The sequence below is a fragment of the Nansenia antarctica genome, assembly GCF_963989245.1.
Source record: "Nansenia antarctica genome assembly, chromosome: 5".
NCBI classification, from domain to species: Eukaryota; Metazoa; Chordata; class Actinopteri; order Argentiniformes; family Microstomatidae; genus Nansenia; species Nansenia antarctica.
The window spans coordinates 39,662,487-39,685,201 of record NC_137690.1 but is presented as its reverse complement, the minus strand read 5'-3'; the positions used below and the strand labels follow the sequence as shown (position 1 = coordinate 39,685,201).

General features: G+C 43.6%; 1 protein-coding gene across 1 annotated transcript in view; it reads right to left on the bottom strand.

The window, feature by feature from the left end:
* The window catches only part of timm50 (translocase of inner mitochondrial membrane 50 homolog), a gene marked incomplete at its 5' end in the record, with an annotated part of 68,474 nt that overhangs the window by 29,218 nt on the left and 16,541 nt on the right, over positions 1-22,715 (bottom strand). The window contains 2 exons of the mRNA XM_080530601.1: positions 615-734; positions 6,434-6,492. Coding sequence (XP_080386727.1) covers positions 615-734; positions 6,434-6,492 — 179 coding nt within the window. The remainder of the gene's footprint in view (positions 1-614; positions 735-6,433; positions 6,493-22,715) is intronic.

The window sequence follows — 22,715 nt, the reverse complement described above, 5'->3', positions numbered from 1 at the left end:
GGGGGTGTTGACAGTGTGTAGGTGTTGGGGGGTGTTGACAGTGTGTTGGGGGGTGTTGACAGCGTGTTGGGGGGTGTTGACAATGTGTTGGGGGGTGTTGACAGTGTGTAGGTGTTGGGGGGTGTTGTAAGTGTGTCGGAGGGTGTTGACAGCGTGTTGGGGGGTGTTGACAGTGTGTCGGGGGGTGTTGACAGTGTGTAGGTGTTAGGGGGTGTTGACAGTGTGTTGGGGGTGTTGACAGTGTGTTGGGGGGTGTTGACAGCGTGTTGGGGGGTGTTGACAGTGTGTCGGGGGGTGTTGACAATGTGTTGGGGGGTGTTGACAGTGTGTAGGTGTTGGGGGGTGTTGAGAGTGTGTTGGGGGTGTTGACAATGTGTTGGGGGGTGTTGACAGTGTGTAGGTGTTGGGGGGTGTTGACAGTGTGTTGGGGGTGTTGACAGTGTGTTGGGGGGTGTTGACAGTGTGTTGGGGGGTGTTGACAGTGTGTAGGTGTTGGGGGGTGTGGACAGCGTGTTGGGGGGTGTTGACAGTGTGTAGGTGTTGGGGGGTGTTGACTGCGTGTTGGGGGTTGTTGACAGCGTGTTGGGGGGTGTTGACAGCGTGTAGGTACGTACCGACCACTCGGGGTGCAGCAGCACGTCGGTGAGCTCCAGGACCAGGGTGTAGGGGGGCTGGTAGTACGGCTCCTTCAGGGGGTCAGGGAGCAGCTTGGGGCTGGTGGGCTCAATGATCATCTGATGGGGCGCACAGAGATGACATCATCACAACACCGACAACAACAACGACTTCACTGGCTCCTCATACGATACAGGATCTCCTTCAGTGTTTTCTCCAGGATTTTCCACATTAGGGGCGCTCACCTTTCACGTGTGAAGCGTGCGCGCGATGTTCCGCGTGCACGTGCATGAAGCGCTCTCACATAAACATTTGTGTAGTAGCCGTCACTAACAGATTTTGGAACTAGCAAGGAATTCATTTCCCCTCAAAAGGCATTAGCTAACGTTAGCTAACATTGTGTCTCTCCCTACACATAGCTAGATAACATTGCTGGCAATTAGTTTACCAATGTTTATGCTATGAATAGTTCAAAGCTAGCGTTACGTGCTAGGCTGCTCGGTTAGCCCATTAGCTGGAACATTCTTTGTTTCACAAAATAGCCTGATTTAGTTGACCATGAACATCAGAGACTACATTACCAATGTTCATTTAAAATACATCTCAACTAACTACTTAAATCTAGATTCCGGCATGGGTCCTGACTAACACTATCCACCATAGCTGCACCAGAGTTTTCTTTTCATTTTTAAAATGAATTTTCTGTGCTTTGTTTTCTGTACAGTATCCTCGAGTTTGAGAAACGTGCTTTTCAATTAAATCTATTATTATTATTATTATTATTATTATAATGATTATTACAACAACCCATGCTTTTCATCAATACGACAAGAAAGAAATTGGCTTCCGAAAAAGACAGAAACAAGGGCGTTAGAAACAGTCCCCCGCCATCACGTCCAAGTAGAGCTATCCAACGCAACTCGATGATGTCAGGAGTGCATGTTTCCGCTCTGAGTAGGAAACGGCCCTGGTGATGACAAGCCATAAAAAGTGTCTGAGGGTGGAATTCCCCTGGAAGGAGACACGGCTGTCCTCCCTGCTGCGTCTGCTGGCTCTGTGCTGCTGGCCTCATCACTGCTCACCCCATAAACACACTGGCATCATAGTCAGGGACGCACAGACATGCTCAACAGACGACAGGACAAGGGAGGAGGGGGAGGGGGGGAGAGAGAAAGAGAGAGAGAGAGACAGAGAGAGACAGAGAGAGAGACAGAGAGAGAGGGAGAGAGAGAATGAAAGTGTGTGTGTGTGTGTGTGTGTTCAAAATCTCAAAATCTAGGTTGCTAAATGTGTGCATGTAGCTGATGAGGGTCAACTTCTAGGTTGTAAGGCTCTGTGTGTGTGTGTGTGTGTATGTGTGTGTGTGTATGTGTGTGTGTGTGTGTGTACATGAAGATGACAGGATGCAGTTCCCGCTCCATTGGAGAGAGAGAAAGGAGGGTGAGAGCGAAAGAGAGAGTGTGTGTGTGTGTGAGAGAGAGAGAGAGAGAGAGAGACCTGCCTCTACACACACACCTACACACAGACCTACACACACACCTACACACAGACCTACACACACACACACACTTTTTTTTTTGGGGGGGGGGGGTGTCTCATCATTATTCTCTTTTTCTTATTGGATATTTCATATGCATCATCATACAATCAGGGGGCTATTCCACGTACGTTGGATTAGTATATCGGTGATTAAAATAAAAGCCGCGTTCAGGCAACTCATGATTGGGATTCAAGCCTCAAGTGATTCCTCGAACGAGGATCAGCCTTGTGTCATCAGTGTTCACAGAAGACCGGTTTGGAAATACTCGATTTGGGTGCGTGCTCGCAGACATAGAGCCCCGAAGAGCCGAATGTCGAAATGAAGATACTAGCCTGCGTAGTGGTCCTACTTATTGATCTTTATGAAGACGAAAAATAATATGTAAAATAGTGCAATACTGCCGCAATTAACAAGGCGAGGGAAATGGTTTGGCAAGAAATTGCTGACCGATTAAATGCGTAGGTCATACTAGCCCCTACTTATTGTTATTTTAATAAATGAATATTTACTACTAGGGATGCACCGAACATTCGGCCACCGAATGTATTCGGCCGAATATCGCAAAATAAAGCACATTCGGTATTCGGCCGAATGTGTGAAAACACCGAATGTTTACCACCGAATAGTGGCCGTGTTTTGATGAATGAGACGAAGAGCCCAAATCGAACGTATAACGAGTTGTTTGTCCGTGAATAACACCGGCTATGCCCGGGGTAGAAACACAAGACTATGCTGGATAAGGTCCTTATGTCATCACGGTCATTTTAAGCCGTCAACCAGCCCTCTACGACCCCGGGAAGTGATGTTAAAAGTGAAGTTACTTCTGTTCAACTGGCTAAGCTAAACATCGCTAATCGCCATTACTTCTTAAAGTCACAAGCGCCCTTTTTTCATCTAGTGTTCAATACTTTTTCCCTGTTTCATTCCACTTTATTACACATAACTTTATTTACATATGGACTTAAATATTTAGATTTTTTGTCTGGATTGTTTGAGTTAATACCAACGTTAGATTTGCAGCCCGTTCCTTGGCCAGAGCCTTCAGCAGTTTGGGCATCGATGAACCTGCCACTTTTCCTGAATAAGTAGGCTTATATTGTTTTAAAGGGCAGCCAGTTATTCATTTGTTTTATTTATCCCTATGCACATTTTTGTTATATATTGTGTAACTGACATGCCATAGCTGACAAGCTACACATACATAAGTTATATACATACGTTATACAGACAGATTTAATTTGAGCAGTCAGTCAAGTATAGGCATAATGTTGTTTGTTTGTTTTCTAATGTTTAAAACATTTTGTTAAAATGTTAAATATGGTCTTTTACGAAAAGAAGTAGCCTAGTAAAAAGTAGGCTCAAAGCACTTTTATCCCAATGCACTTTTTTGTTGTAGGCCTACAAAGATTTTCTTTCAGCAGCTATTCAGGGAAAACAAAAACATTTAATTTGACTGATTTATTTTATTTATTGTGCTTTGTTGGTATAGACTGATGTCTGCTGGAATGTTCAATAAAAGTTATTTTTTTTAAATCTCAATTTCTTTCTTAGAGAAGCATGAATAAAAAGCAAAATGTATTTAGTTTATGCAATGATAAAATTAAAAACTGCCGATACACATTCGGTATTCGGTATTCGGCCAAGTGTTTCCTTAAATTCGGCTTCGGCCTCGGCCAAGAATTGTCATTTCGGTGCATCCCTATTTACTACTGTGGTGATATCAGCAGCAGGCTACATACAGCCATATCATCAAGATGGCATAGTGTTATTAACCGCTGCCATGGTATCAAATCGTAATTGTAAGACGTGGTTCAAATCCCTCTTGTGACACACTTTTTACTGCATTTCGTTGTCTGAATCTAATCTAAAATCTAATCTAAAAAAGTATGTAGGCTATAAAATGATGGTGTAGGCCACCAATTTACAAGAACTGACACGATTAAAATGGTGTTTGAAGCCTTTCTGACTAGTAAATTATGTTCTTCTAACTGGACCCTGGATTTGGCATAGATTCGTTTTTCTTATGATTACTGATGGATGGATGATTCACTTAGACAGATATATATATATATTGTAAATCGATTTGCATGAAGACTTCGATTAAATGTAGAAAAAAAAAAGAAGAAAAAAAAAGTATTGAACCGGCAACCTGAACCGGACCTCTAGCTGGCTGTCTTAATCCCTGTGCCAAACACACCACTGTGATAATGTCAATGCAAGTTGATAGACATACCTATTTATTTATTTTACACTTTTTTTTCTTTCTATCACACTTTCAAAATATCAAGTTATCTATCTATCAATCTATCACACTTTCAAAATATTTAATTATCTATCTATCACACAATCAAACTATCTATCTACAGTACAGGCCAAAAGTTTGGACACACCTTCTCATTCAATGCGTTTCCTTTATTTTCATGACTATTTGGTACATTGTAGATTCTCACTGAAGGCATCAAAACTATGAATGAACACATAGGAATTATGTATTTAACAATAAAGTGTGAAATAACTCTAAATATGTCTTATATTTTAGATTCCTCAAAGTAGCCACCCTTTGCTTTTTTGTTGTTAATAAAATATATAATAACAATATTTAATATAATCTGTGTTAATAATATGTTAAGACATATTATTTCACACTTTTTTGTTAAGTACATCATTCCACATGTGTTCATTCATAGTTTTGATGCCTTCAGTGAGAATCTACAATGTAAATAGTCATGAAAATAAAGGAAACACATTGAATGAGAAGGTGTGTCCAAACTTTTGGCCTGTACTGTATCTATCTATCTATCTCGTAAAAAGTGGGAACTAATATTTCCTAAAAGACACTTGACAAAACTGTCGTTCGGGATGTAGGTTCCGCCTGTGAGACATTTTTGACACACGTATTACCTAAACCAGCCTGTAAACCTGCTCGCTACCAGGTTTGTTGTGAAGGATTGGTTGCATAGCAACCAAGCAGCAAATGATTTGAGCCACATTGATGGAACCGAACGTAAACTGAAATTAGCGCCCGGATCTGATTTAAAACTGGATCAGATTGAATCGCCTTTGTAGGAACGGCCAGGAGGCCGTTACGCACAGCGGTAACAGTTCGTCTTCTGTGCCTGTCCAAAAAATCACAAGGCTAAATAACTCAGTGTTAAGGGTTGGATTGGGGGTAAGACCCAGCGTCATGTCCAGGGGGTGTACTTGTACATCAAGCCACCTCACGCTATGGAAACAGGAGATAGGCTCCTGCCGTATGGGCCATTAGGCTCGAGAACCATCGGTTCTCAAGGCTACTTATGTGGTCTTGACTACCTGTCCACTTTCTCACCTGGTTCTTGCTCTCCCTCTCTCTCTCTGGTGTGCCGACACCATCCTGCTCTCTCTCCTTCTCTCCCTCTCTATCCTCCTCTCTCCCTCTTTTGCTGTCAACCAAAAGGCAAACATGACAACCAGAGTATTTATAATTTAATAAGAGGTATACATTGATCCATATCAACTCATAACATCATTCTAAATGAATATTGGGTTGCTGTGGGCAATGCAGTCATATTATGTCATTTTGACATGAAAATGTTTATGTCCATCTATAAAAAACAGACATTTCCAATGAGTGAGGGTTTGTTCCAATGCTTCAATCCACTGTCCATGTACGGTAAATATACCATTATGGTATTACCATAAAGCCCAATTCTAGCAGAATAAGAAATATTGTATATCTACTTTAAGTAAAATAATAAAGTGCATCCAGTTAGCTCTTTAGCTGGCATGTGTGCAGCAGACTAGCTCATCTAATCACCTCTGAGCTAGCTAGCTAGCTAGCTTGCTAGTTCTTTGACACTATTCACACCATGGAACTATAATCAGACACTTTCTAGTCACAATAATAACAACGACCAATTTGAAGCAACTTTCTCTGTCAGAACACTCTGCAATTATATTTGCTAACGTTTCAACTTGATTACTTTCATCTGCAGACATCTCACCCTGCAAAAACTCTCTCGCGTCGCGCACACACGCAAAAAAAAGAAAACAATTCCAGGTCTGGCACAGTGCGGAGCGAAGTGTGGAGATAGAAACACAGGATAGAGTTCCTGTCTATCGGTATCTCACTGATGATGCATTTTTGAAGGTTTTGAACAGTACCATGAATTCATTTTTTAAATGATAACGTTTTTGCCAATGATTTGGCGGCCCACTTGCAGTACCCTCGCGGCCCACCAGAGGGCCGTAGCCCATAGGTTGGGAATGGCTGACATAGACACAGATGTCCACACCCACCTGTCTGTAGTCCTGGAAGTACTTGAAGGTCCTCCTCAGCTGCTGGAGCACCGGGGCGGCTGCAGGGGAGACAGAGAGAAACACAGGAGATGAAGGTGATGAAGATGATGATGACGATGTCTGTCGTCTCCATGAGGTCGGTGACTGGGAACTGGAGGATTGTGGGAGTTGTAGTCCATTTCCCGGGAACAGGCGGTTCTAGTTCCAGTGAGTCGGCTAGCTCCGAAAGTCGGAGGTGGAGATTGTCTGGAACGCAGTTGCTTCTGTAACTTGTTTAAATGTTTGTTCATGGGGGGTGGAGTTGAGAACATGGCGACAGTTTGAGGAAGCCCCGGATTGCTACAAATCTGTGTTGTGGAGTCATTTCGGTTTTGGCATTGAACACAACGCTGAGGGAACAAAAACAGTGTGAGTATATCACACGCATGTCGATATGCGCATAATGCACACATGGTCTACCTGTCAAGCCCAAAGTGCACTTTTACTTTGAATTCTTCCTCTCCTATATAAGTAGTCAAGCCTAAAGGGCTCTGCACACAGCGTGCGATTTCTGTTGCGCGTCAACATTCCATTTTGTAGTTTGAATGGAAGTCTATGAGAACATCGCATTTCAACACACACGGCCCCGATTTTAATCGCACGGCGAAAATTCAATTCCATTCATTTTGAATGGGAAAAAGCACAAATTTGACAGTGCGACAAAACTCGCACGCCGTGTGCTTTGTCCCATTCAAAATGAATGGAATCTCTCATAGACTTCCATTCAAACTTCAAAATGGAATGTTGACGCGCAACAGAAATCGCACGCTGTGTGCAGAGCCCTTAAGAGGCACATTTACCTTTGAAAATGTTTATTTATTTAAAATTATTATTTATTTATTTTGGTTTATATATATTTATTATACTTTATATTATAATATACCAGTCATATTCTGGAATATGTCTGAATGTTAAAGTTCCATAAGTATAAGCAAAATAAATTAAAGTAACAGCTTGTAAATAAATAGTAGCATTTGTTTTACTCCTTACGTACAAAACACGGACCGAAACCCGAGGTTTATACCGAACCGTGGGCCAACTGAACCTGCGTCTCTAGTGTCTCTGTGGACCCAGACCCCAACACTCTGTTACACCAGGAATGGCCCTCTGGGAGCCCCAGCTACGACAGCAGGGCTCTGTGTGTGTGTGTGTGTGTGTGTGTGTGTGTGTGTGTGTGTGTGTGTGTGTGTGTGTGTGTGTGTGTGTGCGTGCGTGCGTGCGGTGGGGGACTCATCGAAGCTGGTTAAACACCCCCTCTCCCCTCACTCCTGCAGCATGTGTGTGTGTGCGTGCATGTGTGTGTGTGTGTGTGTGTGTGATCACCCCTGCACATTTGATGAGTCCTGAGGGGAACACAACCTCTTCCAGGGAGCGTGGGACTCTGACTGGCCCCGTTGATCAAGCCCTCCCCTGGGACTGGAGACCCCCCCCAACCGCCCCACACACCCACACACACACACACACAGGGGAGTATGCAAGCGTGTATGGCTTGTGTTTGAACAGCTATGCGTGAACGCGGCTTCTGTGTGTGTGTGTGTGTGTGTGTGTGTGTGTGTATGAGATGGTAGGATGGGTAAAGGCATGGTGTTTATCATGGTGATAAAGGGACTGGGGGGGGGGGATGATGGAGGGATGGAGGAGAAACCAGGATGACAGGAGAGAAGGATGGTGACAACGTAAACGGTCTCAGACCAGGAGGAGAAGGAGGAGGAGGAGGACCAGGAGGAGAAGAAGGACCAGGAGGAGAAGGAGGAGGACCAGGAGGAGAAGAAGGAGAAGGAGGAGGACCAGGAGGAGGAGGAGGACCAGAAGGAGAAGAAGGAGGAGAAGGAGAAGAAGGAGGAGGACCAGGAGGAGGAGGACCAGGAGGAGAAGAAGGAGGAGGAGGACCAGGAGGAGAAGAAGGAGGAGGAGGAGGAGGAGGAGAAGAAGAAGAAGGAGGAGGAGGAGGAGAAGAAGGAGGAGGAGGATGACCAGGAGGAGAAGAAGGAGGAGGAGGAGGAGGAGGAGAAGGAGGAGAAGAAGGAGGAGGAGGACCAGGAGGAGAAGAAGGAGGAGGAGGAGGAGGAGAAAAATGAGGAAAAGGAGGAGGAGGAGAAGGAGGAGGATGACCAGGAGGAGAAGAAGGAGGACCAGGAGGAGAAGAAGGAGGAGGAGGAGGAGAAGGAGGAGAAGAAGGAGGAGGAGGAGGATGACCAAGAGGAGAAGAAGGAGGAGGAGGACCAGGAGGAGAAGGAGGAGGAGGACCAGGAGGAGAAGAAGGAGGAGGAGGAGGAGAAGAAGGAGGAGGAGGAGGAGGAGGAGAAGAAGGAGGAGGAGAAGAGGGAGGAGGAGAAGAAGGAGGAGAAGAAGGAGGAGGAGAAGAAGGAGGAGGAGGAGTGGCTCTGGCCACCTCGAGGGGGCAGCCCTGGGTAGCATCCAGCAGCCTCTGGGTCTCTCAGGAGGCTGGGAGCGAGAGAGAGATGGATGGTCGGGCCTCCTGACATAACAAAGGGGTCTTTAATCCTGGACTGGGGTGGCATATGCTCTCTCCAAAGGCCATTATTACTCAATCGCCTTTCTTCTCTTTCTCTCTTTTCTTTTCGGGAGAGCTCTTCCTTTTTTCCCCCCCTTCTTCCCCCCCCCCCCCTTTTTCTTATGGGCCTGCACTGTCAATTGCTTCTTTCTTTCTAGAGGCAGTGAAAATGGTCGGTCCTGTCCTCTCGCTCTGTGCAGATAGATTGAGGTGAGGAGGGGGGTGGGAGTGGGGGTGTGTGTGTAGGGAAGAGGGTGAATAAGTGAGTGAGAGTGGTTGATAAAGTGAGTGAGTGAAAGTGAGTGAGTGAGAGTGGTTGATAGAGTGAGTGAAAGTGAGAGAGTGAGTGAAAGTGAGTGAGGGAGGGAGCGATTGATAGAGTGAGAGAGAGTGAGAGAGGGTGAGAGAGAGTGAGTAAGTGAGTGAGAGTGGTTGATAGAGTGAGTGAGTGAAAGTGAGAGAGTGAGTGAGGGAGGGAGGGAGAGATTGATAGAATGAGAGAGTGAGAGTGGTTGAGAGAGAGTGAGAGAGGTTGATAGTAGGGGTGTAACGGATCACGGAAATTCCGTGATCCGTTCGGATCGCCCTCCACGGTTCGGAACGCATGTGTACCGCGGATCAATTGCAAAATGTTAACAAGTAATAATATTACTTAATATCCCTTGTAAATCACAATGTAGAGTTGCCATGAAAAGATAGACGCGACAGTTGCGTGCTTTGTTTGACGCTAAAGCGCAATGATAGGTTGATAATGCGAAAGAAAAAGAATCCGTTGTTTGCTCACTACACGTGGAGCTGGGAATCCACAACAACAAGGCTGCGTTCGTAAATCCGCTCTGGAATCTGATCAGCGTTCAAGGAACGCCTCTTGTCCAATCAAATTACTTGGTCGCTTTATGACGTCGGACCCAGTGTGCGCTCCGGCGCTCTCAAAGCAAATTTACGAACGCGGCCCAGGTGTATCATGGCGAGCTATAGTTACGTTGTTCGGCGGAGAAGACCTCGAAATGGCTCCCTCGTCATTTAAATCCCATGTATGGGAGCACTTTGGCTTCTCTGTCAACTATGACGGGAGGCACGAAAAAGGTAGCTCGACAACTTCTGATAATGTAGGCATTTTTTTCATACCATGTTCAAAATAAGGGTTCACTTTATTATTTAGTTAAAAGTGGCATAAAACATGTTTATTCATCTGCTTTAAAGAGCCCAGTGACTCACTGCTGCAACCAGGCGCCTCCTCCCTCTCTCCTATCATTTAAATTGAGTGTATTTCAGTATAATTATGTAATGTTTGAGTGTAGAATATGTTATATATATTATATATATGTATAGATAGATATGTATGTATATATATTAGGGGTGCAACGGTTCAGTTGGCCCACGGTTCGGTACGGTTCGGTATTTTGGGTCACGGTTTTCGGTACGGTTCGGTTCAGAAACAAATGCTACTATTTATTTACAAACTGTTACTTTACTTTATTTTGCTTATACATAATATGGAACTTTAACATACACGTGTATATGTTATGTATATAATGTATATATAATTGTATATAAACAAAAAACACTTTCAAATGTCCAAAAATAAATAAACACTTTCGAAAGTAAAAGTGCACTTTAGCCTTGACAGCTGGTAGCCCGTATACAAACAGGAGGAAAACAAATTCACACTACAAAAGTAACACTTTCCACATAGCGTTCCAACATGTCATGTGTTGTATTCCAACGAGTTGCGACATCGTGGATTAATTTGTGTTTTGGTAAGTCTAACATATCTAACATATTGTCAGAATATGGTGGGCTGTGGTGCTTTTGTGGAAGAAAGTGACTGCATGTCTGATCTTACCCAGGAGGCGGGACACCGGGGTTATTGCCACTGCCTTCTTGGCGGCGAGATTTACGACGTGCGCAAAGCAGCCGATCTGTGGCCCCAGTCCACCAGCTTCATGGATCGCATTTACGATATTTGCTGCGTTGTCTGTTGTTACGGGAATTGTTATGTTTGGCCTCTCCAACTTCCACTCAGTCACTGCATTTGTTAGTTCCTCTGCCAGGTGCGCGCTGGTATGGCTTTCGTATAGTGGACGAGTTTGCAGTACTGCGCTCTTCATCTCCCAATCCGGTGACATGTAGTGGACCGTGACAGTGAGGTAACTCTCCGTTGCCCGGGAGGTCCAACCCTCCGTAGTCAGTGCAAAGCTCTGTGTTTTTGCCAAATCGTCTTCAATGCCTCTGCGCGTTGTTTGGTAAATACCGGGGATTATTTTGGTGCTGAATGATGTACGGGAGGGGACACTGTAACGGGGCTCGAGAGTTTTTATCAGATTTCGAAAACCCAAATCTCCAACCACCGAAAAGGGCTGCAAATCCTTTGCAATGAACATCCCCACTGCATTGGTTATTTTTTTGTGTTTCTCTGAAGTGGTAGTGTACGTCTGTCCGAACGCATCAGAGAGAGACTGCTGTCTGCTCACTGACGCTGCCTGACTGGCTTTCCTGCTCCCAGTCAGTGTTATCGTTGAGTGGTAGCGGCCAGTGGAGCCCCTAGACTTTTGGGGGCTCTAAGCAAACAACATTATGGAGGCCCCTGGTAAGGGTCTTAGGCGGGTGACGATGTGGACTTTTAAATGTATTTATTTCCCTGACACTAAAATATAATACGGTTTTACGAAGTTCGCGCATATGCGCGCGCTCGTGTGTGTGTAAGTAAAAAAAACAGTCTGAAAGACTAGCGTCTCTTTTACAAAGGAGCCCTGGCCAAGACAGCCACAATACAACAATTACATTTGACATAATAAAAGCACATAAAAACATGCAAAGCACATTACATAAAAACAGTAAAAACAGTACATGACCACAGGTACAGTAGCACACCTAGTACACATTGCGACATACTGGACCACAAGTAGCATACAAATTACATGCAACATGGAGCATGTAAATGATGCATGTAAATGCATGTAAATGATGGATCTTATCATGAATCATTTTTAAAGGCTTTAATATAGGCTACATGATGTATTAACTATTTATATTTTGTACCCAGATGTCAAATAAATACGTAACAAATGAATAGTTACGGTAACTTTAAAAAAAAAACTGCCCCGCTGAACCAATGAGAAGGACGGGGGGGCGGTGCTTCCCATCGGTCCGGCCTATCAGTGTCCTAGATTTGCCGCTCGCTCCGGGCGGCACATAGAATCCGTTCTATGGATAAAGGTCTCCAGACGTTTGGAGCGAGAGCAAAGCGGAAGTGGAAACGGCTGGCACCGCGAGACTAGCCAGCTATCAATAAACTACAATTCATCAGAGCAATTGCGCGTCATCTCCCTGTCATCAGAATGATCACGCCCCTTTTTGGGTGATAGAAGGGGAGAAGTTTGACTGGCGGTCAATGGGAATTTCTGGTCTTCGCTACTTTAATCCGATAAAATAAGAAAACCGTAGTGCTTTTTAGATATTAGGAGCCCAAATCCGATGGCCAGTTAGGCAAACTATATTATAGTGTCGTTGCCGATCAATGATCGACGTCGCTATATAGAGAAAATAATGAAATAGGGGTTGATTCATCAGAGCAGTCATACGTCATCTCCCTGTCATCAGGGATTTGTAGTTCTTCATTTGATTTGCCGTGTAAATCCCCAGACTGCCCAAATCCGATTGCCAGTCAGGCAAACAATTATATAGTGTCGTTGCCGATCAATGATCGACGTCGTTATATGGAGAACATTTATGAAATAGGCAATGAATGTGTGTCCTTTCAGTCTGCCTCCATGAACCACCCGACCCAAAGGCCTGAGGTGTTGTAGGAGGTATGAATATGATTTAGGGGGTATTTAGTATAACAGGCTAATGGGTTTATTGTGAGTTTACTTTGATTGTTTGTTTATTGCCTAGATCACCGTATTGAGAAGTCATATGGTTATGGGGGGTGATATTGCAAGGTAATTTAAGCACCTGCGCACCTTGCATGGTGGTAGTGGAGAGAGAGGGGAGCGATGTATTTTTGTTGACCGCATTATACGCATATTCTATACGCATTGTTTGTTATTTTTCTGGTTTTGATCGCTTATGGATTATTTTTGTACGTCGCCAAGTTTGACTGTTCTATTCAATAAATGTCCAATGTGACAATTGCCCTCCTCCACCGGCCCTAGTTTTGGATCTAGCTTGCTGTTCATTATTTTCATGATAAAACGTCATAACATCTTCATATACACCATACAGTAGACACTGAACAGTAGACATAAGACATGTTCATAAATGTTTATCTTATATGTGTATATGTTTGTGAATATGTTTTCTGTTTTTTTGCACCTTCGGAAGAGCCACTACAATTTCATTGTATAGGCAACTGTACAACGACAATAAAGTCTATTCTATTCTATTCTATACAGGATAAATACTGATTAACAGTAGGCTACTTTGGCAAATGCCCATTGAACAGATGTATTTATTATCCCATCTTAAGAAAACTAATGTAACACTCCCATCTGGAAAAAAAAAAATGTGGAAAAAAAAATGTGGAAAAAAAAAAATTTGTGAAAAAAATTTGGAGGCCCTTTTTGTTTGGTGGCCCCAAGCAATTGCCTTGGTTGCCTCTATGGACGGGGCGCCTCTGGTAGCGGCGAATATGCTGGTTCATGTTAGAGGTGCAACCATTTGCATATGGCACACGCTTTAAGCAGAGCTTGCAGACAGTAATATTTCTGTCCACTGTTTCCCCCCCCCTTATTGTCGTATTCAACGGGAAAAGCGAAATGACCCCACACCGCAGACTTGTAGGAATCCGGGGCTTCCTCAAACTGTTGCGGCGCTCTCAGAGCTAATTTACGAACGCAGCCAAATCGCAGCATAAACCGAAAACCGTCACGGTTCACTAGTGAATTGAGCCGTGGAACGCAAACCGTACCGTCCGTAAAAAAAACGAGAACCGTTGCACCCCTAATATATATATATATATATATATATATATATATTACCAGTTTTGACATCTTGAATGTTGTTGGTTTTTGTCACATAGTAAAATTGGTGTTTTTACAGAATTCAAGGAAAAAGCAGTTTTTATAAAAACAAAAATGTTTTGTGGTGATCCGAAAAATGATCCGATCCGTGACTCAAAAACCGTGACCCGGTCCGATCCGTGAGTTAGGTGATCCGTTACACCCCTAGTTGATAGAGTGAGTGAGTGAAAGTGAGAGAGTGAGTGAGTGAGAGATTGATAGAGTGAGAGAGAGTGAGAGAGTGTAGCGTGGGTAAGACATAAGCCATCAGCAGCAGTTGACAGTGTCACCACACCCACACACCCACACACCCACAAATGTGGACACACCTGAACACACAGAGAGTGTTTCAGGGGTTTCCTTCAGTCCAATAAAATCGTTCTGAAAACCCCGCGGCCAAGTCAGAGACGTCATGTGACCCCTAAATCCGCCGTGTCCTCTGGGCGGCGCGGGGGGGGTCGGAGGTCAAAGGGCGGCCACTGATGTCACAGCTGCGTCAAGCCGCCAAAGCCACCGGGTGACGAGGGACATCGCCATGGTGGCGTCCCCACGCTCCTCAGCATCACCAGGCCCCCCCGCCCCCCCCCCCCCCCAGCGCGTTCTGAATACCGTCACTTGGCGCTAGCAGTACGGGGTGAACACGCCACCAAGCCCCCCACCCCACCCCACCCCTCCCCTACATTCATCTCTCCCTCCGTCCCTCCATCCATCCCTGCATCCCTCCGTTCGCCTTCTGCCGCTTGGAAGAGGGGGGGCTGAAGCGTGCTTAGAGACCGGGGGGGGGGGGGCAGAAGCGCTTGTCTCCCACCCCCTAGGGACCAAGGCCCTGTCTCCCCGGCCCCTGAAGTCATCATGGGCCTTCATTAGGCCGTAGTGAACTCTAAGGGGGGTGGGGGGGGTGGGGTGGGGGGGCGTCAGGGCTGGGGGGCTCAGGATACCACAGCAGCAGCAGAGCTAGCGACCCAGGGCCTCCGAGGTCCAATAAATAAATAAAACAAGAGCAGCCGTGGGAGATAGAGACAGAGATATGTACCGGGGGGGGGGGGGGGCGATGGTAGAATTAATTAAGTCATTAACGGATATCACCGGGGTGATTGTTAGGCGTTTTACCGAGGGGGCCATCTGCTGCACGGGGGGACGTCAAATCGACACTTTTACGGAGGGGATAGCCGCCCGCCCCCCTCCTCAACTGTGCAGGGAATTAGCATGCAGGGGTGCAAACTGGTCAAGGTCCAAAAAGGTGACTTTTTTAAAGATAATTTAAGACCTATTGAGCAAGTATTGGTATTAGATTTGTTGATTTGTTCGATTACATTCGTTGATTCTTTTCATTAGCAATGCTGGGTGATCTGTTCTGTTGCATATAGAACTTGTAAGTTAGCCAACTCTATCAATTTCTTGATTCATTTCCATTGCTTCTCAACACAATACTAGATATATAGCATAAATAACAGAATAAACTCACACACTACACTCAAAAGTGTCAAGGTTCAAGCTTATTTGCATAGCCTACATACTGAGATATGACACACACAAACACTTCTCACAGGTGGGCCACACACACACACACACACACACACAGGGGGGGGGACAAAATATTGATCTGGCGATTATCTCCTCTTTGTCTTATCGTTTCACTTGGCAAAATATCGGGGGGGGTTTGGCAGCAGCTTAACCAATGTTACGCGAGCAATAAGTGTGCACGTTTTTTTTTTTACATGTCTCTCATCCGCACGTGTCGTATTCCCATGCAGTGGGTCTGACTCTGGCGACACTAATACATTTTCCGGTCAGACTTTTTAAATAAAAATAAACTAGATTCTACGCAAGTTATTTTGAAGGTCTCACCCTGCGTCTGATCCTGATGTTATAGAAGCAGCGTCGCAGCAGGGTAGAAGCGAGGTAAAGGGGGACGCGAGACAGTCTAGGGCTGCGTTCGTAAGGGCCTCTCAGTTTCATTTCACTACACCCTACGTTACGAAAACAGTTAGTAAAAGAGCCTTTAACTTCAAAGCCCCAGCTGATTGGAATAATTGACTAGTTCACATTAGATCCATCACGTCTTTTGTTAGTTTTAAGCATGCACTGTCTTCTTACCTTTTGACTGATTGTTCGTGTTTCCTTTGAAGTTGTCACCACTTACATTTACACCTATTACGTTTATTGTAAAGTGTAGTATGTATATTGTTGTATGTAGATCCGCCTTCCCTTGTTCTGTTATCCACTTTGGTGTTGTTATGGTTGTGATGTTCTCAATGTTTTCAATTGGCAATGTGTGTTGTTGTTTGTCTCCTGTTTGTCTGTGTTTTGTCATGGTTGTGTCTTTTATTGTTTATCCTGTTATTATGTAATATGTATTGTTCATATACATTATTATGTAGTGTTGTTAGGACCCCCTCGAAAACGAGATGGCACATCTCAAGGGGTTTTATCCTAATAAAAGACATTTACAACACTGGGCTCAACGTTATAAAGGGACCAAGTCATTTGATTGGACAAGATGCATTCCATGACCTGATCAGATTTCCAGAGCGAATTTACGAACGCAGCCTAGGGCTAACCACTCGCTGACTCATTTTTTCCATAACACGAAACTTGAAGTTGTAAAGTACCCATTCGATATAATAAACAACAGTTTAACGATCACTAAATACTTATACCAGAGACCATACAAACTGCAGTTTACAAGCTAATGTTAGGCAAACGCAGGTCTCACGGCGCTGCACATTCAGGAAGCGACCGGGTGGGAAATGTGGCAGACGCTTGTAGTGAAATGGCTAGCGTGAGGGGTGGAGCCTATGGGGGTGGGGCCTATGGGGATGGGGCCTAGGGCCTATGGGGACAGGAAGGTCAGGGTGGTCGTCACGTACAGAAGAGCGGCCGGTTGGCATTGCCGTGGCATAGGGGCGGGGCCTGCTAGCAAGGTGGCATACGCGCACCCCCCCCCCCACACACATCATATGGAATAGAATCATATAGAATAGAATCATATAGAATAGAATCATATGGAATAGAATCATATCAGGGCTCGACAGTGCGACCATTTCACTCGCAATTGCGACTAAAAATACATCTGTGCGACTAGAGAAATAAATTCACGAGCACACTGTGCGAGTACAGATTATTTATTTTTTTTATTATTTTTTTTTATTCTAAAAATAAATCTGCGCGAACCGTGTGGCCACATTTTAAGCCGTCAGCCAGCCCGCTACGACCACGGGAAGTCATGTTAAAAGTGAAGTTACTTCTGTTAAACTGGCGCTAAGCTAACATCGCTAATCGCTAACTCCCTCCTGGGCCTTAAAGAGACAAGCGCCCTTTTCTCATCTCAAGCTTCATTAGCTTCATTAGCTCACCACATCTACAGATTTGGTCCCACACACTCCAGATTTGAACCCAAGGTTACAACCAGGGTTAACTACCCAGGGTAGAAAGTAGAAAGCTCTCTTGATAAAGCTACTCCACTTTCAAGACAAGGCCAACATACTCCGTCTCTCTCGAGAACAGAAAGAGCTGCGGTTCAACGGGCGTCGCATCTCCATCTACCCCGACTACAGCGCTCAGCTTGAGAAGAGCCGGCGCGCGTTTGATCCTGTCAAGAAGAAGCTTCGAGAGCTGAAGTTATCTTATACCCTCAGGTATCCGTGCTCTTTGTGGGTGGAAATGAATGGTGTTAAGGTCGAATACACTGATGTCGAAGCTGCGAAAGCTATGTTTCTCTCATCACCACCATTGGACTCCACTCTGTCTTCCCCCTCTGCCGCAAGCTCCAGGTTGGGACTATCGATGATGGTGGGTACTGACAACTAGCGAGTAACGCTGGCCAGCGACGCTCTTATGTGACTCATGATGATCTTCACTATATCCTCTTCTTTCATTTTTCATATTGAGTCCATTTGAATATGTTCTGTTTTGGTTTGGTGTTAAGTTATCGGCTAGCTAGCCTACATTTTGTACCCGATGTAGCCTGCCAGTAGCGTTAGCCCCTGTATTTCCCTGCTGCTGTTTCGGAGATCAGATGCAGCATGGGCATGTTTGCCGTAAACCTAGACTGTTGTAAAGCGCTGTACTGTCGAAAAACTGTCGTAAAAATGTGTGACCCTACTTTCTGATGTGTAAATTCCATCACTAAATTGCTATTGTTTGATCCTTTTCATGCTTGTATTGACTTGCAGACCGAGCTGTTGCTCTGCTTTTGTGTTGCATCTTGATGATGTTACTAATTTATTTTATTTCTGTGTGTGTGTGTGTGTGTGTGTGTATGTGTGTGTGCCCCTGTTAGTCCCTCACTCCGCAGCTCGTTCTCTCCCTCCCAACGTCTACGCCCTAGGCCTACTTCCCAGGTCGGTCTCATGACCAACATATATTTGTTTTCTCTGTGCTATTGAGTCAGCAAAAGGAATAAAGATAGTTCATATTAACATTAGGAGTCTTGCTCCGAAAATTTATTTACTTAGAGCATGGGTGGCTCTTTATAAACCCCATGTTATTTCTTTATCTGAAACCTGGTTGCATAATAATATTACTAATGATGAAATTAAAAGGTGGGGTGGCAACTTATGTTTCTGATAAATTTACCTCAGAGTGTACCACTCCTACTGTTGACCAAATTCATTTTGAAAGCCTTTTCATCAACATCATGTTTCATGACAATAAACATTTAACAATTGGGACCATTTATAGACCACCTCCAGTTCTATCAGATTCAGCTAACTGCATCCTATCTACAATAAACTCCTTAAAGAAGCATAATGAACTGATCATTCTGGGCGACTTTAATATTAATTGGCTTGATAAGTCTTCTATTGATGAGAGAACATTATTCTCCAGTGTTAATTTATCTCAGTTGATCAGTGAGCCAACTCGTGTGGACCATCACCATGGATCCTCATCTTTAATAGATTGGATTCTGGTCACCAATCCTGAGAGAATAACCGCATCTGGTGTTTTGTCTGATTGTTTTAGTGATCACTGTGTTATATTTTGTGTTTGGAAAATTAGAATACCTTCCTCCCCACCTAAATATATTAATTTGAGGCAATATTAAAAAATGAATGTTGATTCATTTATTAACGATATAACTGCAATTAACTGGGATAGATTCCAATTGATACCCTTTCCGGAGGATGCATGGAGTTTCTTATGTTTAGAATTTAAAATAGTTATTGATAAACATGCACCTCTAAAGACATTTAGGGTTAAAGGCAGGCATCTACCCTGGATCAGTACTGAACTATTCAATCTTTTTAAACAGAGAGATAAAGCCTGGGCCAAACATCGTTTGTCAAATGATCCTGCTGACTGGGATATGTATAAAGGTTTGAGGAACTTTTGCAAAACTAAAACGCGTAACGCAAAATCCAGTTACTTCCGTGATAAAGTCTTGAGAAAGACTAACAACCCTCGACAATTTTGGAAACAGTTGAACCGAGCTCTCAATAAAACTAACAAAGGCCTCATATCTCAAATAAAAATTAACGATGATATAATTTCTGACCCCCTACATATTTCACAGGCCTTTAACCAACATTTTACTTCTATCGGTGATGTTATAAATACTAAATACTCGGATCTTGCAGTTTCCTCAAACCCCACAACACATAGGCCTACTACTACTTTCTCCTTTAATAAAATCATGCCTATGGATGTTTATAATGCAATCTTTGATTTCAAAGGTGGTGGTGCTGGTCCAGACGGTATTGAAGATAAATTTGTTAAACTAGCAGCACATGTGTTAATGTATCCTCTTGCAGATTTATTTAATTTGTCAATTTCTACCTGCTCAATTCCCTCAATGTGGAAATGTGCCCGTGTTACCCCTATTTTCAAGAACGGAAATGTAACTGACATGAATAATTATCGCCCAATTTCAATTATTTGTTTCACTGCAAACGTTTTTGAGAAACTGATTTACAATCAACTGTCTCACTACCTTAATTTATTTGATATTCTTTCACCATTTCAATCTGGGTTTAGACCCAACTTCTCAACTACTTCTGCTCTCCTCAAGTTTACTAGTGATGTTTTCTCATCCTGTGACAAAGACCAACTGACTGGTGCCATCTTCATCGATCTATCTAAAGCTTTTGATTTGATTGATCATTATCTTCTTCTTGATAAGTTGTACTCCATTGGTTTTTCTCAGAAGGCTCTTTTTTGGTTTAATGCATATTTGCATAATCGCCGTCAATATGTTTCTTTACAGGGTTCTCAGTCCGATTACTTAATTGTGGACAAGGGTATTCCTCAGGGTTCTACTCTGGGACCACTCCTCTTTTCTATATTTATTAATGATCTCCCTAAGTCTTGTTCTAACTCTGATATTCATCTTTATGCAGACGATACGGTTATCTATACTTCTCACAGAGATATAACACAAATTCAAAGCTCCTTGCAATCAGATTTTGCATCTGTTCAGAACTGGTTCTTTAATAATAACCTTGTTCTGAATATGAACAAATCCTGTTGTATGGTGTTTGGTGCACATTATCGGCGTCCCCACCTCTTAGATTTAAATATTGTTTATGATGATGGTTCACCCCTAGAAATTGCTAAATTATTTAAATATCTTGGTCTCTGGGTTGACCCTGAACTCTGTTTCAAGCCACACATTGATAATCTTGTTAAAAAAGCCTATGGTTGCCTTGGTTCTTTATATCGTTCTATTGATTGCTTTACTTTTGAAATCAGGAAAAGATTAGTTTCTCAGCTTATTTTACCAATTATTGATTATGCTGATATTGTGTACCAGGGTACCTCTGAGACCTGTCTTCGTCCCCTAAATGTCTTGTTCAACTCCCTCTGTCGTTTTGTTCTCAGATGTCATTATTTTACACACCACTGTCTAATGTATGATTCACTCAACTGGTTTTCACTTGAAGACAGAAGGCAAGCCCATTGGTTACAATTTATTTATAAATGTATTTACTTTAAATATACCATGTATTTAAAAGTTTACTTGGTCCCCCGTAGTTCTCCCTATCCACTCAGACAACATCAAAACCTCTTTTTCTGTGTTCCCAGATACCGAAAAAAATTAGGTCGTAATTCATTTGCCTACAAGGCCCCTAGTGACTGGAACAATCTCCCTTCCCCTTTAAGGTCCATCACATCCTTTCAATCCTTTAAATCATCTTTACTTTCCTATTTAAAAAAGCCCTGCTTATGCTATTAATTATGTGGGGGGTTTGGACCGGCTAGTTTTCAGGTTGTTCGTATCTGTATTTTCCTTAAATGTGCTTTCTGTTGTTGCCAATTTCGATTACTTGCTGATGTCTTCGGATAATTATATTTTGTATGTATCTGACTGTTGCTTGTATATATTGCGGTTGGGTTGTAGTGGTGGGTTGTGGAGTGATGACGGGCTGTGTGTGTGAGTGTGTGTGTAGGTGCTTTGTATTGTTATTTGTTATGTGTTACGATTATGTTTGTATCGTCATGTGAGGACCCCCTCGAAAATGAGAAGATTCTTCTCAAGGGGCTTACCTCAAATAAACAATCTCAATCAATCAATCAGACCTTCAGAACCCATTGAAAGTAGTGGAGGTACTCCAGAAGTCCAAATGCATCTCTAATCCTAGGAAACCCTAGGAAGCAAGTTGCCTAATGGCATGAAAATGCAACATGTTGTACTTGAGTGTGGCAGAGAGGTGGGACCCCCGGGGATGGTGGTGTGCTAACAGCTAGCCGCCGCAGAGGCACCGTGCTGGGCTGGCCACCTCCACATGTCACCACCCCGGGCAGCATGGGGCTGGGGACTGGTCATCTGGATGTGGGGTAGTTTAATACCCCTAGATGTGGAGTTGTCTGGCCACCGTGTGTGACTGATGTAGCCTGACCCAGCAGCAGGGAGGTGGGCAGCATGGAGACAGACCTTTGCATGGCCTGGCTGGGCTGCTAGCTGACAGACCTAGCCCTAAAGCCTGGCTGGGCTGCTAGCTGCTAGCTGACAGGCATGACATGGATGAATGAATGAACATGCTGCTAACCAGGAGAACTTGACACAGCTAGTTACCATAATACAATGCCATCAACTCTGCATCTAGTAGGGCTGTAGGCATGGGCCAAAGTGTGATTTTGGTGCAAAAATTGCAAAATCACTAATAAAAATGTTATTAATGTTAATTAATAATATAATTACATTTTTCACTGTGCTCCTAAATTTCTTTGTGTGCCCCTAACATTTTTCATTTAGGAGCACATGTGCTCCTAGTGAAAAAGGTTAGCGTAGAGCCCTGCATATGGAATAGAATCATATGGAATAGAATCATACAGAATAGAATCATATTAGGGATGGACGGTTTCCAATTATTGAAACCGAAAAACCGTCAGAGAGTAAAACCGCGGTTTTCCGGTTAACCGAAAAATACATTAAAAAAAAAAAAAAAAAAAAAAACTTGCAAAAAAAAAAAAAAAAAGACCGCCAATTTCTATTTATTGAGCCCTACTGCTACAATACACTCATGTCGAACACCATTAAAACACCGTAAGCACAGTCGCAACACATTTAGGCTACTTAGTTTCACAAATATAAGTGGAAAGGCAGACTTTTGTATTCACCATACATGAAAACACATGAACACTTAACACACCAGCTCCGCTGATCCAGGGTGCACGCCTGCACGGAAGATCATCTCTTGGAACAGCATCTTCAAAGTTTCAGCTGCTGCTCAATGTATTTAAATATTTGAATACTGCTCAATAATCACTGAAATATTAGACTTAG